Below are 25,195 nucleotides of genomic sequence, written 5' to 3'. Positions count from 1 at the left end.
CCATGTTTCTTGGTTTCTTAAATCCAAGAGACAACAGGATTAAGCCTATCACCTGGTGCTGTGGTTGCATCTGCCTCTTCCCTCTCATTCCTGTTCTTTTTATTTTTGTTTGCTACCTTCTGTAGATTTGTTCAGACCTTGTTGAGACCTTCTGGGATAGCGAAACTTTAGAAACATAAAGTATGCCTTTGAAAAGGCATTTGCAAGCTTGCTTTTACTGCAGCAAGGCCTGTGCAATCCATAAAATGGTGGCAGGTGGCTCAGGTGATTAAGACTTTCTTAAGGCCATTGGGAAGGACCTGTAAGGGCCTAAGGGAAAGGTGCCTTTGCTTGCAGTGGTTCTGCTTCAGCAGCATTTGATAATAAAGGTTGTTTGAAGCAATGTTAGGACACCTTGCTGTGGGGAAGTTTTCTTCATCAGGATCAGCATATCTTGACCTCTTTGTATGCTGAATGTTTGTATTTACTTCCCTGCTTCATCCAGCCTCTCCTAATTTGAGGGCACTTGTAGCTCTTTACTGTTTGTCATGAACCAAAGCCCCAGTCCCGTGACTTTGTGTTGGAAAAGGATGGCAAATGCTGAATTGAGGTCGGAATTTTTCCCTCTAGGTTTCCCACATACTATTTTTCCATCCCACACCTCTTTGTCTCAAAGGCCTTTGTCATGGCAACCTGCCCTTCTCCAGAAGAGGGCTGGAAGCACATCCCCCTCAGGAACTCCTTAGCACTGAATCCAGCAGCCTGTAGGCTGGAGAGGGATGCAGAGCACTCCCTGTCCCTGGGGCCAGGGTGCTCAGCAGGCCCTGCCGGCACAGAGCCCCAGGCACAGCTCTCCCGAGGCAGCTCTATGCTGACACCAGCCCGCTGGGCCCTTGAGCTTGACAGGCTGAATATGTTCATGTGGGGGGAAAGGCGACAGAGAAGCAGAAAGGTACTTTCTAGTCTTACTTAAAATCTTCTTTATACAAGGAATACTGAGGCCAAGTTGAATCTTTAGAGTGAGAACGTTGTTACCCAGAGTGTTGCCTCCTGTGGTTGTTTCAGCCTCGGGGAGTGACCAGGGTGAGGTCTGCTTCAGTCAGAGACCAGAGTGGGTCTTTTGGGGAGCTCAGACCTTACATGCACAGTTTGAAATGGAAGTTTCTTTTAGCACAAGTCGTAGCAGCTTGCACTTGCTGTAGGAGATGGCAGGCCTTCCAGATGGCTGAAGTGCCGGGAAGTGACAACTGTGAAGTTTAGGGTGCCTCCAAATTCACTGCAGTGTCTTTTGTGTGATGCTGAGTATAGCATCAGCCTTGTTTAAGGAAGGCTCTGTATCATCTCTTCCTGTTAAAATCAAAGGGGCAATTTAGTAAGTTCTGTCTGGTGGAGTTGGAATGGACTTTGAATTAAATACCAAGCCCTTGATGAGGAACAAAACCTACATTTCATGTGTGGACAGGAGATTTTTTTAGATTGCTTTTGTTTCAAAATGTTTAATTAGTGTAGAGAAATTATGCATTTAGATCTCATGCAGATCTTGTAATTTAACAGCCTCCTGTAAAAATATCTCTCAAGCAACCTTGGCAAAGTACCGATGTTTTCTTTTTTTTTTTTCTTTGTTTATACACTTTTCAAAATGACATGTGTACATTGTTGATGGTCTTTATTGAACCAAATCATCCATGATTTTGTGGTGCAGGGTATTTACGAAGCCTAGTTGCTTATTTGATTCATAGTTTAAATCCAAGTATTTCCCTTCAGCATTTGCAGCCCAGACATGACAGCTATTTCCTCCCAACAGGCTCTGTGCTGTCGTTGCACAAACACCCAGAAAGTTCTGAGGAGCAGACAGCCCAGCTCTGGATAGCAGTGGTGAAGCAAATCTTATTCTTACAGAACTATGGTGGTCTCACAGTCCCAGCAAAATAATTCTTTTCTACCCCAAACAGGGATGTGCAGATAAGAGGGAAAACATTGCTTCATGACTTCTAATTCATATGATGCAATTTTAAAGAAGGGTGTTGTGGCTCAGGTTCTCTTTTCCTTTGCTTGTCTCTGTTGTGCAACCAACAGCATGGAGATTGCTGCAGAGGGCTTCCCTCTGCAGTCATTATCTACATGAACGTGCAGTGTTTTGTGTAGATGTTTGAAAGACCTAGTGGCTTTGAGTTAAAATATGAATATGCTTAAAAATACAGTTTTGCTTTAGTCACGGATATTTTGGTATGGAAAATTACCCACAGAAAATAAGTGGAGAATCACAGTCATTGAGACCTGGTGTTTATAATAGACAAGGGAAACTTTTTTTTAACAAATCCTACTTAACACATAGATAAAAGCAAACATCCAAGCAAATCAGTTAGCCAACATGTATTACATTTGAATTGAATATTACCTCCATAAATTTGCACTTGACAAAAATATCTTTCAGTTTTTGGAATGGGATGAAAAATGAATAGAGGTTTGTTACAGCATGTAGTATCACTTAATTAATGTTACTTTCTTCTCAAGATGTTTTTGGGGAAGAACCTGAGTTTTAAAAACTTGCTAGAGAAGTGAAGTAGTCTGTGCTGGGAGTACAGTTCTGTGGGTGCATTGACTTGCACTCCAATGTCACTGGAAACTGCTGCATGGACCCTACATGTGCAATTCTAATAGACCCAATTATTTGAAAGGTTCATTATAGTTAGTTAGGATTAGCCTGGTTTGATATTTATACATTTTGGAAAATAATTGAGAAAACTTTTTAATCAATTTAAACCATTGTGTCAGCAGGAAATAAAATAAACAGTAGGGTTGCTAAATGATTTTTTCCCCCAATAATACTGTCAATTTAATGAAGTTAAGATTTATAATGAAATCTGAAATTATGTTGCAGTATTAGATTGTCATTTGTGTTTTGTTTTTATTTAGGCTCTCAGGCATGTAGAAAGCCTGTTGTTTTTTTGTCTAATCCTGGGGAAATACCAAGCATCCTCCCAGCAGCACTGGGAGCCCTCAGCTCTCCCAGGAGGCCCATGTTGTTAAGAGCTCTCAAAGAATCTATTGCTCAGTTCCATGGGGGAGGGTTTGATCTCTGTCCAGTTTCTTTTTCCTTTCATTTTCCTCTCTTGCCATTATCCTCCCTTGTGTCTGAGGCTGCTTCCCAAGGGCCTTTCAGACACCTACAGTCTGGTAGCAGGTTGCTTGCAGAGCTTGGAGTCAGCAGCTCTTACGAGTATGGTAAGGCATTTTGGACATGTTACCTTGGAAATCTGAGTGTCTGGGTTTCTTTGATCTTCTGGCTCTTGTACTGGTGCAGCTCCTCATTTTCTCTGTCATTGCACTCTCCCTCTACCCATATTAAACTTTTTTTCCATGCTTCTAAATCCCATCCCTTGGTTTTGTGCTGAGTTTTCTCTGTAGGCCTTCATTCACATATCCTTTGAAACTCTCTTTTGAGGGTAAGGTATGGGGACTGTACTGCTGAAACCCTCAGGTATTTTTGGCTTTAAGCTTGATTTGCTCACAGTGTCCCAGAGTGAGGACTGAGGAGTGGGTGCATAGATGTGCATTAGGTACCTCATGTGCCTTAGGTGATGGCTTCATGTGGCACAGGTTCATAAACATGGGTGCAGAAGCTGAAAGGATGTGGCTGCAAGTGTAGCTGCAAGTCAGCCTTGGGTGTCTGGTGCACAAGAAAGCTGATTTACCACAGCTGTACCTCGCTGTGCAGGGAGGGAGTAGGGGGGTTGGTGAACACTGCACGGTTTTAATATATTATGTCTTTTTGTCAAAGGAGGTTTCCTCCCTCCACCCCCCCACATCGTGCTGCTGACTGAGTACCTGGCAATTTTCAGTCCTTCCTGTAGTCTCTGGAGTTAGGACAGTGCTGTAATTATGATTTTATTGGGGGAGAGGGTGTGCAGGTGTCTGGGTGGTTTGCCTGTCTTGTGTAAGGAATTCCTGAAAGAGCAAATCGTTGTGTCAGCCCATGTTGATCTATCTACTTTTCTGCACAAGGCCCCTATCCCTGACTTCATGTCCCAGAGAACTGGTCTCTGAGACTTTCTGTCTACAGCTTTCCTGCTTCCTAGGCTCTATCAGTTGTTACTTGTTTCTGGATGATACTTTGTGTATTTGCTTGTGAGTTTTTTGGTTGTGGTTTTTTTAATCCTCTTGCACTGGATCACACCTCACTCCACAGCTAGTGGGAGTTGGGTTTTGACTTGCTGTGTGTAGGTGGGTTAGAATATGGCCCTTGTGTAATATGGGGGGGATAGAGGCTGCGTTCTGCCTCAAGCCTTGTAGTGCCAGGAAGCTCTATTCATGGCTCAGGACCTGGCTTTGCTTCATAGAGTACAAATCCACACGTGTAAAACAGAATGTGCAAGATCTGCTGTGCCATGTTTTGAATTATGCTTCATTTTGATAATGTACAAACAGTGTGATTAGTATCTGGAATCTTCATCTTGCTGTTGAAACTTTGTCTAGAAGTACTTGGAGGCAGGATCTTGCCTCCTAGTAGAGGGTATACCTGAATATGCTGGTTAATTTTTCAAGAAAGGGAGGCTGAGCTATTAAGGATTGCTTTTCTCTTAGAGATGTTGAGGGAGACTGGCCAGCAGTATTGAGTATAATAAGGTATGTGCATGACTTCTTTTTGAGAAAGCATAATGACAATATAAGTGTTGTGCTGGGAAACTGGATTGCTGGTCCATGCACAAGAGGAGAATTACCCCATGTTCAAATGCTACTGTCTTTTTAGGTTTGTACTGGCATACAGGTGCTCAGAGCAGGCTGGCAGGCAAGACTGTTCTCACATAACTCTGTTCAGCCTCAGCACATCCCCTCTGCCCTTTTTGATGTAACTTGCCCCAGTGCAATCTGCAAGTGTAGATAAGCAACTCCTAGTGATGCTGGAGTTTCTGAACCTGCCAGCATTACATTGTGTGAGATCCTGCCACAATTTGGAAAATAAAAAAGTACCCCATGTAGGTGAGGTTTTGTATACAGTGTCTTCTCAGTGGTGCTTGGCTTTGCAGTACAACTGGCAGGTTGCCAGGGAAAACACAGAAAGTGGGGTGAACCCAGCAAATGGCACAAGAAGCATAAAACCCACTCCCTGGTGAGGAATGAGGCCTCCAAAAGTGCAAGAGCTGATGTAGCAATTTCCATGGGGGAACCCACTGTGTTCCTCTTTATCACCCTGTTTATTTTATAACCCTCCAAGGGAGAAGATCCTGCAGAGCTGCAGTTCCTGTTTTCCTTTGTGTATTAGCAATACAGCCATGCATAGGGATATCGGGGCAGCAGGGAGTCTACGCAGAAACCCACAATTCTGGGCTCAATTTATACTTTATACCTTCAGTAGTTGTAAAATGTAATTTGTGTTCTGTTTAAACTATCAAAGTTGTGCAAAGAGGCCTTTGTGTAAACCAGAAGTAGGCCCAGTTGTTGATGTTATCTGCAACTGAGCTGTAATTCTCTGCTGCAGCATCTGTCTGCTGTGAAGTGTCACTATCTGTGGCTGAAGGCTCATGAACCCTTTGTCCTCCCAGATTTGGGAGAATCCTCTACAGGAGCGTGCTGTTTTGTAGCAGTGGGAGCTAGTGAGGGCTCATGCTGTTGGTGTTGCAGCACTGCCCAGTTAGAGCTGTGCTGCAGCTGCCGTGGGCTGATTTGCATCACTGATCACAGGGCTGCTGTGAGAACAGGAGACTTCGGATTTTGGTTCTTATGTTCTCAGCGTCTTTTGAAATGTGAAGCTTGTTAGACCCAGCCCTTAGACAAATTTGGTGTCCTGGGATGGTGGAAAGGATTTTTGCACCATACCTGGTCAACTGTTCCTGCAATTCTCTTGTTTTCTCTTCCCATTGTATTCAGTGTACAGGCAATTCTCTGGTTTAAGTCGTATTCCTTCTTTGTCAGTTGTTTTGGTTTTTTTAGATTTTTCCCATCTCAGCACATTTGTACCCTTTTTATATCTTCTCTGTGTAATGCTTCATCCACAACACATGCAGAGATTTATCCTTCATGCTTTTGTTTAACCTGACCTGGTGCTGTGCTCGGCAGTGAATTGCTTGTCACCTGTAATGTTGTTTCCATCTGCTCCCCTGTTTGTAGGTAAGACTGACTTTTTCCTTTCTTGCTCCTGATTGAGCTTTCAAAGCCATTTCTATTTCTGACCCAAACAGACTGGTCAATGTCCTGCTGCTGAGTTAATTGTCTTGCTTGTTGGAGTTCCTGCTGTTCATCATCTCCTGATCCCTCCTGACAAACTTCTGCCCAAATTCAAAGACTGGCTGCTATTTGTTCTCCTCCTGAGAGTGTTGGCTCTTACTCCCTACCTTCTTTGAACCAACAAAGATAGGATTTATTTTTGTTGACTTATTTTGGGCTCTCTTGATCAGAGGTTGTGGGTCTCTGGGGCTGTGCACTTGGCTGGCCTTTGCCTGGATCTCTTCTCTATGAGACACTGCCTTGTTGATCAGCTCAGAGAGAACAGGCCTGCTTTTTCCATCTTGCTGGATATACTCCCATCTCTCTTTTCTGTGTTCCCTACTGTACTTTCAGTCCTTTCATTCTCTGATATGAAAGTGATTTCACTTCAGTTCTGTTGCTTTATGAATCCAGTTTGAAGTAGCCTTAGATGATTTCCAACATTATCTTAATTACTTGTTTATGTTTTGCTGCTTGCTCTGTGACAAGCAGCCATGCGGACTGAGAGCAATTCTTTTGCCTCAGTTTTGATTAAAGTTCCTCTCCATAAAATAGTCGATTATTTTCTGAAAGCTTCTCATTTATCTCCTACCATCTGTTACATTGTCAAGAAGGGAGAAGTGGTGGGAAAGGACAGATAACATCGGGGTTGCTGTTGGTACTGCTGCTCCAGTGGTCATTGCCCAGGTGCCTGGGCACCACTAAAGCAGTGTACAGGCATGGTAAGGTAACATGGCACTGGTTCTAGTTTGCCTTTTAACAGTGAGGCTACAAAGTGCAGCAGGTCATGAACAAGCAGCCTGGCCATCTGGGAGCTGTGGGAGGTAGCCACCTTGCAGCCTTCATGTTAGTTGTTGCTGCTTGTGAGCCAGAACTGTAAGAACAGAAGAAATCTAAGCTCTTCATTTTTCTCAGCCTTTCTTTTCTGTGTGTCTCCCAAATGCTGGATGAGTGTGTCCCTGTTGACAGAATACAATCTCAGACATAAGGACATCTGGGTTCTCTTCCTGATTTTCTTACAGCCTGTGGAGTCTTTATGCCTCAGTTTCCCTAGTACAATGTGTAGCTAACAATAACATTAATGTATTTTCCTGTTTTCAAGTATGTTTCCCTCTGCCTTCATCTCCAGGCACAGTATTGCAGCAGTATAGTTGTAACATGAGAGATAACTAACAAGTCTAAATAGAAGTGAAGGAAGTCTGGCCTGGCCCCCAGCCATACAAATGCCATCAGTTTCTTTTCAAACAAAGTGCAGTTCAGTCAGGTGGTGTTTACTCAAAAAGCCTCATTTTCCCTGGTGCATCTGAAGGCAGTTTCTTGAGGGCAGAAGATGAGTGTTTGCAGAGAAGTACATGTTCCCCAGACTGCTGCACTGCAGAGGACACTGCCTAGGCTATTTCTGGAAATGACCATCTTCCTCAAAAGGGTAATGTTATGTGTGGGAAGAAGCACGGTATAGGGCAAGGGGCTGGCATGCTGGGCCCTTGGATCATTTCCTGAGTCTGCTGCTGAAAGGCTGCACGATCTGGGCACGTCAGATGGCCTACATGGGTCCTACCATCTGCACATTATATGGTTCCCACCATCTGTACGTTGGGGTAATGCACACACTTTTCTAATCCTGTTTTCTGGAAGCAGTATAGATGTTTTGGAGCTTGTAACTGCTTGAAAAAAGATGAAACTTAAGATCCCAAGTTTTCTAGGTAGATTTGAAAATTGCCTCCTGTGTCTTTATTCTTTTCCTGTGAACCACTGCAGTGCAGGTACCAGCAACTGGGATACTGGTTCTGAAGTGGCCTTGGAAGGGGCCAAGTGCCTGACCATGTAGTGAGAGTCATATCCTGCTGGAAGTCAGAAGGACAGGGACCACATAGAGAAGTGTTCATATTCTTCTGTCCTCATTCTTTGTCATGCTCTTCCTTGTTCATGGGAGAGCTTGGAGGTGCCATGGTGACATTTTTCTTCACCAGATCATGAAATACATGGTTTTGTCATTGTATTAAAAAAAAAGGCAGGAATCTGTTTACAAGAAGTTCAAACTCCCTTGCATCATGGATCACAGACAGGAATCTTGCCTTGGTGAAGGCAAAAAATACACTTTTTCCTGACATGTGAGAATCTACCTGAATTGTCCAAGTCCTAAATTGTTACAGAAGATATCGTCTGCTGTATGTCCAAGGGAGATGGACTAGGGTTTCTCTACTGAAATGGCTAAGGTACTTCACCAAGTGAATATACATCAGCTTTTGTCTCTGATCTGTGTGTACCAGCCCTTTTTGACGTGATTAGCTGTGTGCTGTGAAGAGAAGGAAGTGGTTTCTGTAGGACTTTAGCTCACTTGTGGCAGAAGTTAGAAGGCAGACAAATGGAGCAATGAATACCACATTGGAGAACTTGCTTCACTCTTGGCTGCTGTCAGCTGCCCACTGTCCAGCCAGCAAGTCCCTTTCAGGCCAGCTTGTTATGGGAGACCCCAAACTGTCTATTCCTCACACTGATTTTTTCCCAGATAAGACCCTGGTATCTGGGCTGCGGAAATGCTGGTGGTGCACAGCCACTGGGGGCACCAGCAGGATTTGTGCTTAGAACATGTAAAGTGGCCCAGAAAACCAGGTCCTTGGGGGTCTTCACAGAGCTGTTCAGAGGGACATGAAGATGCAATTCTGATTTCTCTGTTTCTTAGCTTCCAGTTTGGAAAGTGAGGATGTTTGACAATAAATGTGCTTGTGAACTGCCCAGCCACTGCTCTCGGTGAGCCTGTCGAAAAGCCTGTAAGGAAAGCACCAGTTCTGTATTCAGAGCAGGGCTTGGCTTGAGGCCATGCATTGAACAATGAGGAGAAAACAAAATATTGAATAGCTGCTTGTTCAGCAAACCGAGTTCCTCTTGGCCAGGCAGGGCCCTGCATGAGGACAGTTTTCCCCTAGCACTTGCGGCTGGGATGAGCATGGAGGGTCTCAGGTGGTGCAGGAGAGAGCCCCCGCCAGCACACTTGCTCCCAGCCTGCACAGTGGGGGGGGAAGCCAGCTGGGGACTTCTTTGCTGGCCCCAGACTGCAGCACTGAATGCAAACAACATTCCTGCTGTTATTTCGCCAGGCTTGGAAAACCTTTCCCTGCAGAGTGCCACCTTATGCTGCTTATTAGGATGTTAGTCTAGTTTGGGGGAGCTCAGCTCTGGAGCTGGGATAAACTCGTGGTGCTCAGCAAGGAGGAGCTGTCTTGCTACTCTTTTCTCCCGTATGCTGAAAAAGCAGAACATGCACCAACAGAACAGTGCTGCTTCCCCAGCTGAGGGTTATGTATGATACTTCTGTTGTTTGAGTTTTATCAGTAAATTAATATTGCTTTGTTTTTGGCACCCATTTTCGATTATTCTCTGGCACTTTGTGCAGTGGTGTTTCAGAGTTGGGTTAGCCCACTTGGCAGACAGTGGGCAAAACATCAAGGCCGGTTTAGGTTTGGGTTTTTGCTGGTTGTGGGCTTTTTTCTCACTTTTCCACTTATACTTCACAATAATTACATGATATTTTAGAGGTATTTGACCCAAGAATCAGATGGCATGTGTGTTCTTGTTAGCTCTCTCTGGGATGCCTGAGAACAGCTACCTTATCCTGGGGTTCAGGGAACCCAAATTGAGTACCCTGCTCTCTGCCACAGGTTTCTTGTGTGACCGTGGGGAAATTATTTATAATCTGTGTATTGGTGTTGTCCTCCTGCATAAAAAGTATTACGGAAGAGTTAATTTTGAAATGTTGCAAACAGAAATAATGATTATGGGGAGCAGGTACCAAATTGAGAAGGGCTGTGTAAATACTTTAGGTGACTTTAAATATATTTACTTCTTGAAGTATGCAATATACTTTTAAAAGTTGTTTTGACTGAGTCTTGCAGGAGACTTTCACAATACTGTGTAGAAACCCAGATGTAGGTGACTTTCTACAGTTGTGAACCACGTGGAAGAGCTCTCTTCCGCTCTTTGAGCTGAAAGCAGACTGTGGGGCCATTTCTCCTTTTCCAAAGATGAACAAACATGAGCAGATGCTAGTACGGTTGCGTTCCCTTCTCTGTTGGAGACGGAGAATGTGAACTTTGGAAAGAGCCTGGCTTGATCCTGGGAAAACAGCTTTGATCAGAGCCTTAGAAGGAATCTGATACCGTGTCCATCTAAGAGTGACAGAAAAACTAGCCAGAGTTTGGGGCCAGGTTAATCTGGTGCATCTCCATTGACGTCAGTGAGAAGGTGAAACAGTCTGTTCTGTCCCCTCACCTCAGCTCCTTGTGGAGAAGAATTTGCTCTGGACCTCAAGGCCAGACAGTGTAGGGGATCATGAGGTAGTAATGACTTAAGATAATTTTTTTCTCTGGTATTTCTTGGAAGGAAATGTTTTGTTAGATTTGCTGATATGCAAGACTGAGGTGATGCTCTTGTTAGACTTGAGGCTGCTACTTGGAAAGGGCATAAGGATGGCAGCAGAAGGACTCCTGCTCCGGCTGTGCCATCTTCTGTTCAGCTGCATCCTGCTCCTCCTCACTGTAGGAGCTCATGGCAGTGTTGAGTACCATAAGTTGCTATATTCCCAAGGCTCCGCTGCAGCTCTCTGAGGGCCAGACTTCTGGCCCTTTTAGGGGTAAAGTGGGCTCACATCTCCCTTAAAAACAGCCCTTGAGCAGCTCTATCTGGGCAGGAAGAGTTAACTCTTGTGCAGCCATCATTTGTCTTGCCATTGGGCTGGAAGCCTCACATGCTGCTACTGGTGAAGGTTCTTTGTGGGCTTCCCAGGCTGGCTTCTGCATTGGCTTCATAGGCTACTTGATCCACTTGAAACCCTGGCAAAACACTGGGGCTGAACGTTCTTCAGCCAGTAGGTTCTGTTTTGTGGACACAGATGGATTTAAAAGCTAAAAAAGCTGTTGATCACCCTTCTTTTCCATGATTTTGTTTTGTCATTTTTGAGGAAGAACGTGCATAAAAGAGAGCAGTAATGTAGTTCACAGGTTTCAGAAGGGTTGGTTGTTCTTGGCTTGGGGAACGGAAGAAGGGGAATTTAGTGGCCCAGTGAATGGGTGTCAGCAGATTCAGAATGTGGGAAGAGTCTATAAAATGAAGAAGAGTGAGCTCCTGTGCTTATGTGGTGTGATGGTGCATAAGCAGGAGAAGTAGCTGAACCTGACTGGAGTAATACAGAAAGCAGTTGACCTGGTCTGCAGCTGGATGTTCTTGTTTTGCTAAATATGATTCAGGTAACTGTACCCTAATTTTCACAAGATGGTGGGATATTTATTTCCATATTAAACTCTTGATAAAGCTGAGTGGGGTGAGTGAATTTGGAGAAGCACTGGGTCTGTGTAGGCATTAAGGGCATACTGGAAAAGGCCCCTTACTTACGGCCAGCAGCACCTCCTGAGACAATAGTATATCTGTTGTGGTAGAGATGGAGCTCTTGGAGTCCTGGACTCCTCTGGAGCCAGGAGCTGATGCCAAATACAGGCAGGAAGGTGATCAAAGAGAGGTGACAGGATCCTTGGGTCTAAGTGCCATCTGTGTATTGCATAGAACAAGGGCTCTCGACTGCTGTGTTTCTCCCAATAGAAAATAGTTACCTCACTGAGAACCCAAACCAAAATGCAGATATTCTGCAAGTGCATGTATTGGCCCATTTATCAATAATAAATGTGTATAACCAGAAAGGTCAGCTGTATTTAATGTTATGTGGCAGCTTTGTGATTTTAATTACAGTAAAAACCCCAATGACAAATGAATTCAGTGCTGTTTAGAGCTTGTTCCTCTCTGATGAAGTTAGTTGTGGTGCCTTACCTGTGCTTGGGTGAAATTTGGCTGCCTCTGCCATGGTAGGAGAGATTTTATTTAAATAAGGAAAATGGGGTAAAATGGCAAATTACTTGCAGATACTCTTTTGCTGGAGGACTTCAGCATAGTTTAATGTTTCAGCAACACCTTGTTACTGTGTTGGATAGCAAGGTTGCAGGCAGAATCACTGTAACTGGCACAAAAAGTTGTTGCATCTGGCCTTAAATTAGAATGACTGAAAATTGCTGCTTCCCTCTTTCTTCCTATTTTGTATGCAGTTTCAGGTATCTGGGGTAAATTGGGTTAAACTTATGTTTGTCCTCTTCCAACTTTTCGTTGCTTAAAATCTTGACAGGGACTGCTCTGCTGTTTTTGTTGTTTGCTTGGCTCCTTTATGTTAAGCTTCTAAAACTCATTCTTGATCTTTTTCCAAGCTGTTTTCAAAATATAGTGAGCAGGATCCTCCTCATTAATAACATTTTTTCAGTTTTTAGGAGTAGTTATCAGTTTGGGTGTTTTAAACTGATTGTTAAAGAACTGACTGCTATAGAAACCTGACTTTTAAATGAGGACCCTGCAGACAATTTGTGCTTGAGCTACTTTTAAATTGCAGCTGATGTTTTGAGCAGTGCCAGTGCATGTGCTTGCGCTTTTGTTTTCCCCTCTGAACATGTCCATGCCTGCCTGGCTCTGGTTTCAGCTTTGCAGGTTCTGCTTGCCTTGTCCATCTGACAGCAGGGATGTGAATTCCCCTGGTTTGTGGTCCATGCTTGACAGCAGTGTCCTTGTTTCACTGGGTGACACAGGCTGTGGCTGACAGTCTGCAGCAGCACAGCAGCATCTCACTGAGCACACTGGTTACTTGCTGTTGTAAACCCAGAGTGTTCCCTGAGTTTTGGCAATAGTTTACAGCTGTGGTGTTCATCCTGTACCCATCAAAAAGCTGGTGATGGTGCACAAGGATGAGGCCTTGATTTCAGTCTGCTGATAGTCTCTGAGTTCTCAGTTGATGATAAGAGCAGCTCAGCTGAAGTGATCCAGTTACATTTGGTTTTGTACCTATTTAAAAGACTTCTTTTTCTGAATCATATCAGTAGAGGTTCCTCCACTTTTTTCCACTTCACTGACAGCATTGTCCTTGTTTAACTCGAAATAAGTCTTAGTAACATGTGCAGCCCAAAAATGAGGGGTAGGAACTAGTCTTTGGATTAGGAGCTATAGAAAATGAATTGAATTATGAACAGAAGAGAGAGGGTTTTTTCCTTTATGTGTTGTCCAAGCAAAAGGAAACTGTCACAGAAAATATGAGTTAGTGAATGGTGATAGTGGGGAGTGGTGATGGACTTTTTTCCTAAATTCAGGTGAAATAAAAAATTAAAACTTTTCCACATGGTCCCCAGTGAGGCTAAGCAAAACATAGACAGGTAAGAGAAGAAGCCTTCCTGTAGGATTCATTCAGTGCTGCTGAAATTCTTTCATTTGCATTCAGCTTCAGTGGGAAGGTGTTGGGGGGTTGCTTTTTTTCTTTGCCACAGACGTGGTTAAAAGCCACAGCATATATTTCCTGACTTGGTGAAAAGCCTGTGACCTCTCTCAGTTGTCTTGTTCATCAGAAGGCAGATAGGTAATAAAGAGTCTCCTGTGTGAGAGGAGTAAGGAGAACCTGCTGTTTTAATTTTGTTCACAGCAGTGGGCCAAACTTTCTTCTTTCAGTGCTGGCCTTGGTAATTGGCTAGATAAAATACAGGAATTCAAGCCATTGCATATCTTTGGCCTTCTAACTGCTAATGTCATAGCCAAGAAGAGTGCACAGTCTCCTGCAGGAACATACAGTAAATAAGAACAATAAGCATATTTCAAACTACATACAGGTGGTGGTTTTAAAGGGCCTCAGCTCAGTCTTGATGGGTTAATTTGGATCCAAGTTGCCTGGACAAATGGATTTTGCTGGTTTAGACACTGAGGGCATGTGGGTTTGATTTGGGAGGTTTTCTGGACTAAATATTATGTTCACGTTTCTGATTCCTGGGAACGAGAATGAAGACATCCACTACTTTTGGGAGGGAATTTGGGAGTTTCCTCAGCATGAAGAGTTTGACTATAGTGTGCCTTGCCTTTAGGGTATCCCATGTCCTGCTGAGCAGGGTGGCTTGCACAGGTATATGGTAACTTTTGTTTTTCCTCTGCTCTCAGCCACGATCAGCTAAGACTCATTTACCTTGGTTTTTTTGCAGACATCCACGGTTTATTCGTCATTTTCAATGAGGTTCTAACACCTGTTAGGCACTCCTCCTTCCTTTTTTTGGAGAAGCATTTAATTATGACAGGGTTTCCCTTGGAGCACATCCTCCATTCAGTTCTCTAATTGTAGAATTCTCTGTGGGATTCTCCAGATGGGGGATAGAGGATAATCTTCTCAGAGCTCCGGAAGAAATGTGATGCCAAATTAGAGAAAATAGATCCTTTTTATTAAGCTCTTGGGTTCTTTTTACTCTTATTTTAAGGTGACCTTCTGTTAAAGAGAAATGTTGGACAAATGGCTATCCTTTTAAATAATCCTCAACAACCTTACCTGGGTTAGATTAGAAATCCTGAATGGATTTAAACTTTTTTTTGCCACTCATTCTGTCATCACAGAGGCAAGGAGAATGAACTTGCCTGTTTCCCTTTTGTTTCTAGTTGGTTTCATTTTCAAGCTGCAAAGCTCTAAATTAAGGAATGCTGGCAGTGTGCTTGGCATGGCAGGCAGGTATAAAGACAAAGCCCCCTCCTTTGTTGAGTGTCACAGTGCCACTTTGTGGGTCACTTCACTGCATGCTGGTGTTGTGGCGGTGCTGTTCCCATCCCCAAGGGGTTTCCAGATTTCCTAAATGTGCTATCCCCACTGATGTTTGCAAACATGGCAGTACTGGCTATCCCATTTTGTGCCCAAATGCTGGCCATGTCTGCTTCTGCTAAGTTGGCTGAGTCTGGCATGTGATGGCTGAAGGGCTCCTGGGGCTGTCCCTACAGAGCCAGTTCTGCGGGAAGGTTCCCATGTATTTGATGTGCACAAACTAATGCTCCACAAGCTCCTGTGTTAGCAGATGATACCAGTATTTTTACAGGGTGAATGAAGAAACTAAAGCACAAAGAAACATAACTTCAGTCCTGTACTGAGTTGGTGGCAGAGCCAGAAGGAATCTGGAAGTGACAGACTCTGGTCCCCTGTTCTAATCATCACCTCTCTTTGGGATTTTGTGTGCATTTAAGTCTCTAGGGAACATTTTCTTTAGCAGTAAGGGTGCCAGCTTTTGCACTGGAGGGAGGGAACTTCTTGTCAGCAAGGAGGATGAGGTTATAGATTTTAATGTATGTAGTTGGTTGGCTTTCCACTGTGATGTGCCACTGAGGATGCGTACAGCTTGCAGCAGTTGAACTTTGGTGCTCAGAGGTCAAAGGTGGCTAATCCAAATTTTTTTTTATCTTCCAGGTCTACGCACAACGAACTAGAAAAAAACCGGTAAGTAGCTAATGAGCTGAATTCTAAGAAATGCAAGCCTGGTGAGTGTAATGTGCTTTGCCCTTACCCATGCAGGTGCTGTTTGATCAGCTTAGACAGCTGTGAGTGACCACACTGCATCACGTAGTTTTAAAAGTTGGGAGGAAGACACAAAACGATCTGAAAAAGAAGCTTTGTTTTTGGTTGGTTTTTTTTTCTCTCTCTCTGAAAAGGCAAGAAGTGACCCAGTTTTGTGACTAATTTGTATGCAGAGTAAATACTGTTCTTCTCCTGACACAGTGAAATCTGATTGGGGCACTTTCCATACATGAGGTTGCTACGGGATCAGGTTTCTTGGGCACTGGGTACTGTGTGTTACCATGATCCCCCACCCCTGCACTGGGCTGTAATAATCTCTGTAGCACAGAAGAAAATACCATTGTCCAGAGGCTCCGAGATCTGGCCACCAGTGCTCCTGTGGAGACTCTTGTAACCTGTTCTAGGATTGCGCCTGTTTATCCTTGAACCTGACGTTTTAGCAAGCCCTGCAGTTTTGTTACTTGGCTGGCTCTACTATATGACTCAACCCTTTTGTAACAGGAGTTAAAGTAAGATAAATACCGTTGAGACAAGGGGAGCTAGTTCACACACAGATCAGATTATCGCCTTCCATTCAGGATGCTACGGTTAAGGTTGTGTCAGGGTTTCCATTATAAACTTATCTTGGCTCTTCTGTGGGATTTTAGGGGGACCGAGGGTGGGTGTGGTTTTTGTGGCTGCTCTAACAAAGGTGGTGCTCTGGCCAGCTGCTCTTATGAAGAAACCCCCAGGGTGGGAAGGAAAGCTGAGTCTAAATAGGCTGATTGCCTCCTCTTCTCTCTTAGCAGCCCGTCATTTAACAAGGGATGGGAGGACTCTGAGGATGGCCAAAGTCACACAGAGGCTTTGAGCCAAGTTTGTATTTTCTTTCAGACAAGATCTTTCCATGCAGCTTCAAGGGAGTTGGAGCTGAGTACCTCATGAATTGTGTTGCTCTCAGTTTCCCCCACATATGCCTCCCTCTGGCAGTGCTGGGAAGCAGCTTGGCCTTTGCATGGTGTGGGTGTTTTCTTCCAGCCTATGCTTCTACCTCCTGGTATTTTTGAGTATATACAGAGTTACCATGGTCTTGTTTCTCTGAGTTGATGCAGGGAGGGTTTTTTATTTGGGTTACGTTGCTCCCTGAGCTTTAGCCTCTCTGGTCCCAGGTTGAACTGTGTTGAGGAGTGTTGGCTCCTGGGTTTTCCAGTGCTCTCTCCAGTTCTATTTACTAGTGAGGGAAGGAAAATGCAGTCCTTGGGTCTGACCCAGAACTGAAGGTGCTTTTTTCTCCATGACAACAGTAAACCGTCACTAATCTTCAATGTGAGTATTTGCATATCTAATTGTTACTGCAAATGCTGCTGGCACTCAGTACAGCTTTAGAGCAGAGCTGTCTCCATCTTTCCCTGTACCAGCCTGGTCCTATCACATTGGCCAGGTTTTCATGGATATGTGATCATCTTCTTCTAGCGTGAGGGCAGGCAGCAAAACTTCAAACTCCACGTGGGTGAGATCTTAGCAGCCAGTGTTACATACTTATTGTCCAGCTAAGGACTCGTATGGACTGATGGGGTTGGGATGTACTGGGTACCAGCTGTCTGTGTGAGTTGAGGAAGTTTCTGCCTTGATTCCCTGTCTTTAACTGAGGACAGTAGTATTATCTGAGGTCGGAGTACCATAAGGATTGACTATTGACTAGCATGTCAAGAAGTGTTACTCATGAGAAGAGTGTTATTACCTGAGCTTCCCTTATGTCACCTTTTCCTGAATGTTGGCAAGGTGTTTGACTGCTGCAGAATTTGTCTTTCCATTCTCAGTTGGTGTAATATCTCCCTCTCCTTCAGTCTCAGTTATTCTCCTTAGTCCCCACCTGCTCCAGGCTGAAGATTCCTAACCATCAGCCTTGTCAGCAAGGTCTTTCCTTCAGGGCTTCCCATTCCAGAGCACTGTATTCCAGGTCTGTCTCAGACATGGTTTTACAAGCCTTTGGTTTTCATCCTGCTGGGAAGGGCACACGTTTGATCACATTGGGTGCTCTGTACAGGCAAACTCCTGTATCTGGGAACTTTGGTCAGAAGTCTGATGTTCCTGGTTTGAGATTGTCTGTCCCTTGATGCAGATGCCATGGCTTGATCCGCAGCTAACCACATCTGCAAACCCAGCTAGATACTGTGGTATCTTTGCTGTGTTTGCAGTGTTCATTACCAATGATTTGGGCAGCGAGTTTCATATTGGAAGTATTTATTTTCAAACTCCACAGTGTGTTTTCTGAGTGAGGGGGATTGCTTCCTATGTTCCCCAGCACCATGTTTAATTTGCTGTGTTGTTAAGTTTGTCAGTATCTCCAGACTTAACTGTTACAAATATAAAAGCCCTGATACTAATGGCTTTGTGGCTGACAGGTACTCATTTTCCCTATTATTTGAGATTATTCCTTCTGAATCTCACTGTTATCTCCATTATTGACACACACTATAATTTTCAAAATTGTCCACTATTAGGTCTCTAACTCTGGTTTTTTCCCTTCTTGTCTGTGAACAGCAGTCTTCATGTTCAGTTAAATTTTGGTTTAACCGATTCAACAATTACACAGAGTTTCTTTCAAGCAGTAGCAAGAGAATATTAGTAAAACAAAATGCTCTTTTTTTTGAATATGTGATTTAACTTTGACTCCATATTGCAGAGCTGATGATGTTTTAATGTGTACCCCTTTAATGTAAAAAAATAACTAAAAATGTATTTTAAAATATTAAAGCAATGTTTTAAGTTCTATTGCTTGAAAATATTTCACTCCAGAACACTCCACTGGTTCTGCTGAGGATCCGTTTGATTTGGTACCAAACATTAGCTGTAATATTTAAATGACTCCTCTTTTGGCTTTGATTTGGTTTTTTTTATTTGAAAATATTGCAGTGAAATTTATATAAGGGACTTTGTTTGTTATAAAATATTAAAGTTAATTTATAGTTATTATCTGTCATTAATGCTCACACTGAAAAATTGTTTGTGTTTTTTATTTAATGGGTATGTGTTTCAGTTTATCTCTCCTCAGGATGAATCATAGCTTGTATTTAAACAAGAAACCAGCATTCTTCTCATCAGCTGCAATACGTAACTAAAATGATACTCTTTAGTCCTTTAACACGCCTACCAAAAAGCCTGATGTGTAAGCAACACTTGATCATTTTCTGAAAAAAAAACAAGATAAAGTGTGTGACTGAAAGATGAACTTTGCAAGTGTAATATTTTCTCGAAAAGGATAACAAATGAAATTCAGGCTGAAGTTAAATGTTGTGTGTTATACACATAGTGGTGCTAGCTGTTGTCTGTGAACATTTTAGGCACATGCCAGTGTTGGGAGGATGTGGTCAGTGTGGTATTAAGGGAAGACACACAGCTCTGAGGTGGCTTTCTGCTGCTCTGTGAAGTGGCAGTTCTGGTAGACCAACACAGTGGTGGTGTCTGTCAGAAAACTTACGTCTTCTGACAGAAGAAGAAAGAGTTTTGTAGTGCTATTGAAGATGTAAAAAATAAAAGCCGAAAACACCACCAGCATTTTTTTGTATATCATACATTGTTCTATTAGGTTTTGATGATAATTGCTTTGCAATACAGCAGAAGGAAGGAAAACAAAGCTGAGTAATTGGGTAAAGAATGAGTTATTAGGGCGTATTTTTCTTACGGTAACAATAATTCAGTTCAAACAAAAGATAGATCCAGGAAAGGAAGGATCTCTGAAGATCTTGCGGAATTTGTGGCTCTGCAAAAGTACATCATTTAGAAAGAGAAAAGAAGTAGTCTAAAGGAGACAAACTTCTAAACCAAGTTGCTAAAAGTTTGTTTCATGTAAAAGCACAGAGTGAAGTGATGTAACATCCTTTCTCTCTGATATCTTTTGAGAAGATCAGAAGCAAAGAAGACAAGCACACAGCAAGGATCGAGTACTGTGGTTTTTAGCCTGACTCTTACCAGAATCCCCCATCATCAGTGGTTCCTCACCCATTCTTTCTTTGATGTGAGAGACTATTTGTTGCAGAGTGGCTCTCCAAGGCGGTTTCTCACCCAGAGCTGACTGTTGTGTTTGGTTGCGTATCTGAGGTAGTGCATAAGATAAAGGAAAAACCCTACTGAATGTCAAGGAGAGACCCATGACCTGGGTCAGCTTGCACTGAAACATGGGGGCCTTCTGAGGCTCTGCAGCATTTGCCCTGTTTGGTTCTGTTTCTTTAGAACAAGGGCTTTGAGTGTGTCTTAGGAAAAGCATTTAATGTAGGGCTTTTAAACAGTGCAGACAAGCTGTCTAGGCTGGGAAAGATAGAGGGAAGGGAAATGAAAGTGTAGTGAATCCTTGCTACTTTGAATAGACAAGGATGATTGTGCTTTTGTAGTGCTATATATACTTGCCAAGGCAATCTGATCAGTGTTTGTCTTGAACCAACTAATCAATGTGGTGTTGAGTTCAGTGCTATTTATCAGGAGAGTTGGAACAAGAAACTGATGCAGTAAATTTCATTTGTTCTCTGGAGTGGGCTTTGTTTTCATGCTAACTTCATGTAGCAAACGTTCACAGTACATATTGTTTTCCTCATTAATAAAACTTGGAACCTGTGATGTTCTCTGCAGCAGTCAAACCGTGTCCAGCACAGCTGAGCATGCATCTTTCTTTGACACATCCAAAGGTCAGAGCATGCACTGATCCAGCTTGCTCCTTGTGGGAACTGTAGCTAAACCCTCCTGTCTCCAAGGCCAGTGTGGAACAAGAGCTGGAGGTAGTTAGCTGTCTTCAGCCCTGTTGTTTGGATGACAGATTTCAGCTTTCAGCTAAAATTTTCCCGTTTTCAGCTGGGACTAACAATTTTCAACAGAGCTGCAGCATGTTCCTCTGTTTTAGGAGATCTGGATAACTTATTACAGTGCTGTTCATGTTTTTGCTTAACCTGAAGAGGGTGAAGCTGGTGCTTTTTGGAGTCAGGCTGTCAGAGAGCTTTTCTTTCTGGATACATTCAGGCTCAGCCGGTGTTATTTAGTGTCAGTTTGCCTTTTGCTATTTCTTTGCATTGCTCTGAGAACTCACCAGTCACTGGTGTAACGCTGGGGCAGGTCTCCGGCCGACCACCACACTTGCTCATGCAAAGTGCCTCCTTGGGCAGAAGCAGTGTTTTGATTCACTTACAACTGAAAGTCTGCAAAGGCTTTGTTTCACATTGGCTGGGCTGCTGAACATTCTGAACTCTTGAGTACAGCTGCTACAAAGGGACAGTTAGTCTCCATGCCAAGATTTGAAGGAAACAAAATGATCCACGTTTTATTGCAAGTCCTTTAGTACTGCTCATATAGGAATTTCTAGTTTCAATATGATTTATTTTTTTATTCAAAGCAATGCAGTGAAGAATGTATGCATTCCTCTCTTCCTTTCTGCTCCCAGATCTCTGCATCTCCCTTAGGAATCCAATAGCTGTTGAAGAAGGAAGAGGAAAAAGAACAATACTACTATTTTGGATAAACTGTCACAAAGAAAAATGGTTTTGTTTCAAAAATGTCGCACAATAAAATCACTGTTATAAGCCATTTTTCAGAAACAGATATTTATCACAAAGCCCTTCTCAACTACGACATGTTTAGGGGCGCTTTCTGATGTGTTTTTCTCCCATGGTGTAGAAAGAACTGTCAGCACAATCTGCTTGGCCTTGTCATAATGGTCTGATGTTGAGAATCCTTTCATCGTCCTGCCTCCCAGAAGGGAGACTTGTGAGGAAACTCCCATCTTCGAGAGAAACATTCTCTGCAGTCAGGTCTCTGCACCAAATCAGAGGTCACCAGTCTGATTGGCAGTGCATCATTGCCAGCTGTGGTTCCTGAAGCTCTTCCCAAACTTGCATCCTCTGATTTCTACTTGGGTGCATTGCCACAATTTTCTTTCAGGCTGAACCCTCTCCAGTTCTGTATATTTATGGCTGTCCTCAAAAAATTACAAAGACTGGGCAAATGCCTTCTGTAATCAGTGAGCTTAGACCTCTGGCCCCAGGTAGGAAGTCAGGCATTCAGCATTCCTGGCTCCATTTTCAGTCATGTCATGGCTCTGTACTTACCATCTCTCTCCTAAATGGATCTCTGGAGACTTTGCAGGTCTGTTTTGTTGGTTTGTTTTTTTTTTCCAGGGTGCTCTTTGAGGTGCTGAGAGCCAGAAATCCTGATGCAACAACTTTTCTTGCTCAAGTGACTAACATTGCTCGTGGTCCTAAAAGCATTGCTAGCTAAAAGCCAGTTGGGAATTTTTGCTGTGGGGAAGATGAGGTAATAGGAATATAATTTTGAGAAAGATCACCTGTTAGCTGCAAATTTCAGGACCTTGTACTCTTGGGGCAGAAGTTGGAGTTGTATGTGTTGATCTACATCTCGTACACGTAGCAATCTAGCCCGTGCAGACTTGTAATAACCAAAGGAAGCAGGATAGGAAATGAAGGAAAGAACCTCTCATTCTCTTTTCTGTATGTGGCCCATTTTTACCAAAGTATCACAGCTTTGAGAACCTCTAACCTTATATTCCAAGGGAGGATGGGAAGAGTGAGATGCCCCCAGGTGCCTCCTGGTGTGACTTCAGCCGGATCAGAAGCAGAAACATGCACAGATCCGGTGCCTGGATGAAGAAGAGGAGCAGGGAGAAGTTTGTATCGACCTAGTCCTTTGCTTTGTTGATCCACATCTCCAGTCAGTTGCTTGCCTTTTCTCTCCTTCACACAAATTTCCCCTATCCCACCTTCCTTCAAAACTTCATGCTCAGTCCTTGTGTCCCTCTCAGTGTCCTTCTGTCCCCTCAGTGTTGGCTAGGGCCAGGAGGTGCTGCATGACACCTTCTCCCATCAGAAAAGAGAAAAGGGACACGAAGTGGAGGCACATTTGCTGCTATGGGAGTATGGTCTAACTCCTAGTTTTGGGTGCTGTGATGGTAAATGCAAGTGTGTGACAGGTGTTCACAACCTTGTCTGGGAAAGGAGAGAAGGGCTTCATCTTGCAGTTGCTGTGGTTCTTACCTGGCTGCGAATGATGCTGGTCACCTTGAGTAGTTTGCATAGCTGTGGGCAAACAGACCTCACAGGTTTCCTCCCAAACAGTGCATGAGAAAACCATAAAACAATTAAATAGGCAATGTGCAACCAAGGGCCAGGAATTCTCTTCACATGAAACCAGTGGATAACATGGACAGGGCTAAGTCAGGACCATGGCAGAACATAGCAGTAGATGGTGTAATCTACCAGCTTTCCTTCTGTCCTCAGGAGTTTAAGTTTGTGTGGAAACACAGATCATGTCTGCCTAGTGCTCTTTGTGGTTGTTCCTTACAGTACCTGTGCAAAATTGGAGTGTCCTGTTTTTCAGAGGTGAAAGAGACTTGAGTCTGTTAGAGGCAGGCTGAATCTCATGTAAAGGTTTTGGATTTGTCTGAGTCTGGAGGAATGCAGGGGAATCCTTGCATGAGTCAGGTTTTCAGCCCCATGTTCCGCTAAGAAAGCCTAGGGGCTGTCTTTTGAAGCTACACTTTATGGGTACATTGCTGCCTGAGCATCACTTCCCATTAGCTGTGTAATAAGATTTTGTCCCTCTTGCCTGTTAATTATTTACCTTTGAGAGTACATTCATAGAGAAACATGACTTATTTAAGGAAAAATGAAAAGCTTTTGCGAAGGATGGATGCTTTTTTCTCTTTCTTTTTTTTTTCCCGGGAGTTGAGTCCCTTATAAGACTCAGGCTGAAGAACGGATTGCTGTGAATGGGAAATTTTGCAAATGAGCATGTTCAGCTCACAAAAGGTGAGGCAGGAAAGGGGATGTAGCAGTTCCAGAGTGATCTTGTAACTGTCTGTACAAGGGTTTCTGCACAGGAGGGGCTGAGGGAAAGAAGGAGGATTGGTACAGAAAAGCTTATTCATGAAGCCACCAGTGGAAACAGGATGTGAGTTTGAAATGCAGTGTTACTTTCATAGAAGCAGACTCCGTGCATGGTATCAGCGGGTTCACACATGGTCTGGGCTGATAGCAGTTCCTATGGTAAGGGTGTGGTTTTTATCGTGGTAGGTAGTAAACAGCTGCACAAAATTTAATCATGCTTACAGAGTCAAGTGCAGGCTGCTGTCTCTGAGTTGTCTGGTTGCTGAGCCAGGGTGGAATATCTAAAAGCATCTGAATCATTTAGAAGCACAGCTCTTAATGACTCTCGGATGAATACTTGCTCCTTCACATGTTGCTCCTCTCTAGTTGTCTCTACAGTGCTGTAGTTATGCCGAGTCATTTGGGGAGCAGTGCCAAGGGTTCCTTACTGTCCAGGACAGCAAATAATGCAGAAACAAAAGGAGGGCATTTGATAGACACTGCTCTTCTCATGATTAAGTGTGTTTGTAGTAAAAGGGCAAGGACCCTTCCACGTGGGTGAAGGCTAGCAAAGCCATACAACCATCAGGAGGGATGTGTGGAAAGGTGGTTGATGCCAGACTTGATTTTGTTGCTGATTTGTGTATGGGTAGATCTCCCTGTGAGCATCTCAGGAAAGAAAAGGAACAGAACAGGAAGGTTCAGAGGTGAGATCAGCCCTGAGGAGCCCACTGTGGCTGTCACTAGCCTTGAAGAAGAGCCTGGTCAGCCAAGAGTGTTACCGGAAGTGACAACAGGAAGCTGCCAGCATTTCCATGGGCTACTGCAGTGTGTTCCTCTCCACTGTCCTCTCAGAGCTGGATTGTACAGGAGGGATTCCTTTGGCTCTCCCAGGAAGTTCTGGACAATGTGTCCTCCACATTTTCCTCTCAGGAGAGACTTCACAATGCTACTTCAAGATGCAACCTGCTGAACAGTTGGGGTAATTCATTCTAACTCCACGTGGCCAAAGCCCAGCCCTTAGATGGGAATTGTTCTGCTGCTTCTGGAAACTCAGTGAAATTGTTCAAATGAGTCATTCTAAAAGGAGGAGCGGTGCAGCAGGTTTATTGTAGACATCAGAGGCTAAAACAGAGGTTGCTTTGTATCTCCCATGTCTTTTACGTCCACCTATTTGGCCTTGTTCCCTGGGGTGGCTTGAGTTGTGGGTTGCCCAGTCAGATTTTGCCCAGCTGTGTGGGAATCTTCCATACAGCTCAGAAAATACCATTCATTAGCTACACTCCGGTAATGTCAGGAGGCCAAGTGTGGGGCGAGTACGCGTGTTTGCCCAGATGCACAGTTACGTGCAAGCACACACAAAGAGCTTGCAGTTAAAATCTACGTGCCCTTCTCTTTTTAACAGGGGAAGACAGCCCCAGCTGTGTATACAGTTTGGTGTTTCCCTTTGATCTGTGTTTGTTTCCAGTGTTTCTCATAGAGTGGATCCTGGCGCTCCTCAGAGCTGTCTGCCCTTTTCCAAGTTTGCAGCTGTGTAACTGCACACAGTGAGGCTTGCTGGAGTGTAACCGGTTTCAGCAGTTTGGGGTGGGGGGGGTTTCTCCTCACTGCAACCCCTCCTGTTATTTGCTTTGCTCCTGTCCTTTCCTTGCCAATGTGCACTGCAGGGAGCTGTCTCCATTCTGCTAATGGAAACAGTGCCTTGCAGATGCCTCAAAATCCTCCCTTTTACTTTGCCCGCCTGCTCCCACACGCATAGCATTAATGCCCTTTGCCA

General features: G+C 43.8%; 1 protein-coding gene across 2 annotated transcripts in view; it reads left to right on the top strand.

Annotated features, from left to right (window-relative positions):
- The window catches only part of MXI1 (MAX interactor 1, dimerization protein), a 55,881-nt gene that overhangs the window by 11,615 nt on the left and 19,071 nt on the right, over positions 1-25,195 (top strand). For both annotated transcript variants that reach the window (XM_048310581.1, XM_048310582.1), the window contains exon 3: positions 15,467-15,496. In XM_048310581.1, coding sequence (XP_048166538.1) covers positions 15,467-15,496 — 30 coding nt within the window. The remainder of the gene's footprint in view (positions 1-15,466; positions 15,497-25,195) is intronic.

Source organism: Corvus hawaiiensis, chromosome 8 (assembly GCF_020740725.1).
Source record: "Corvus hawaiiensis isolate bCorHaw1 chromosome 8, bCorHaw1.pri.cur, whole genome shotgun sequence".
NCBI classification, from domain to species: domain Eukaryota; kingdom Metazoa; phylum Chordata; class Aves; order Passeriformes; family Corvidae; genus Corvus; species Corvus hawaiiensis.
Note: the sequence above shows the minus strand (reverse complement) of the source record. Positions and strands in the feature narration are given on the sequence as shown.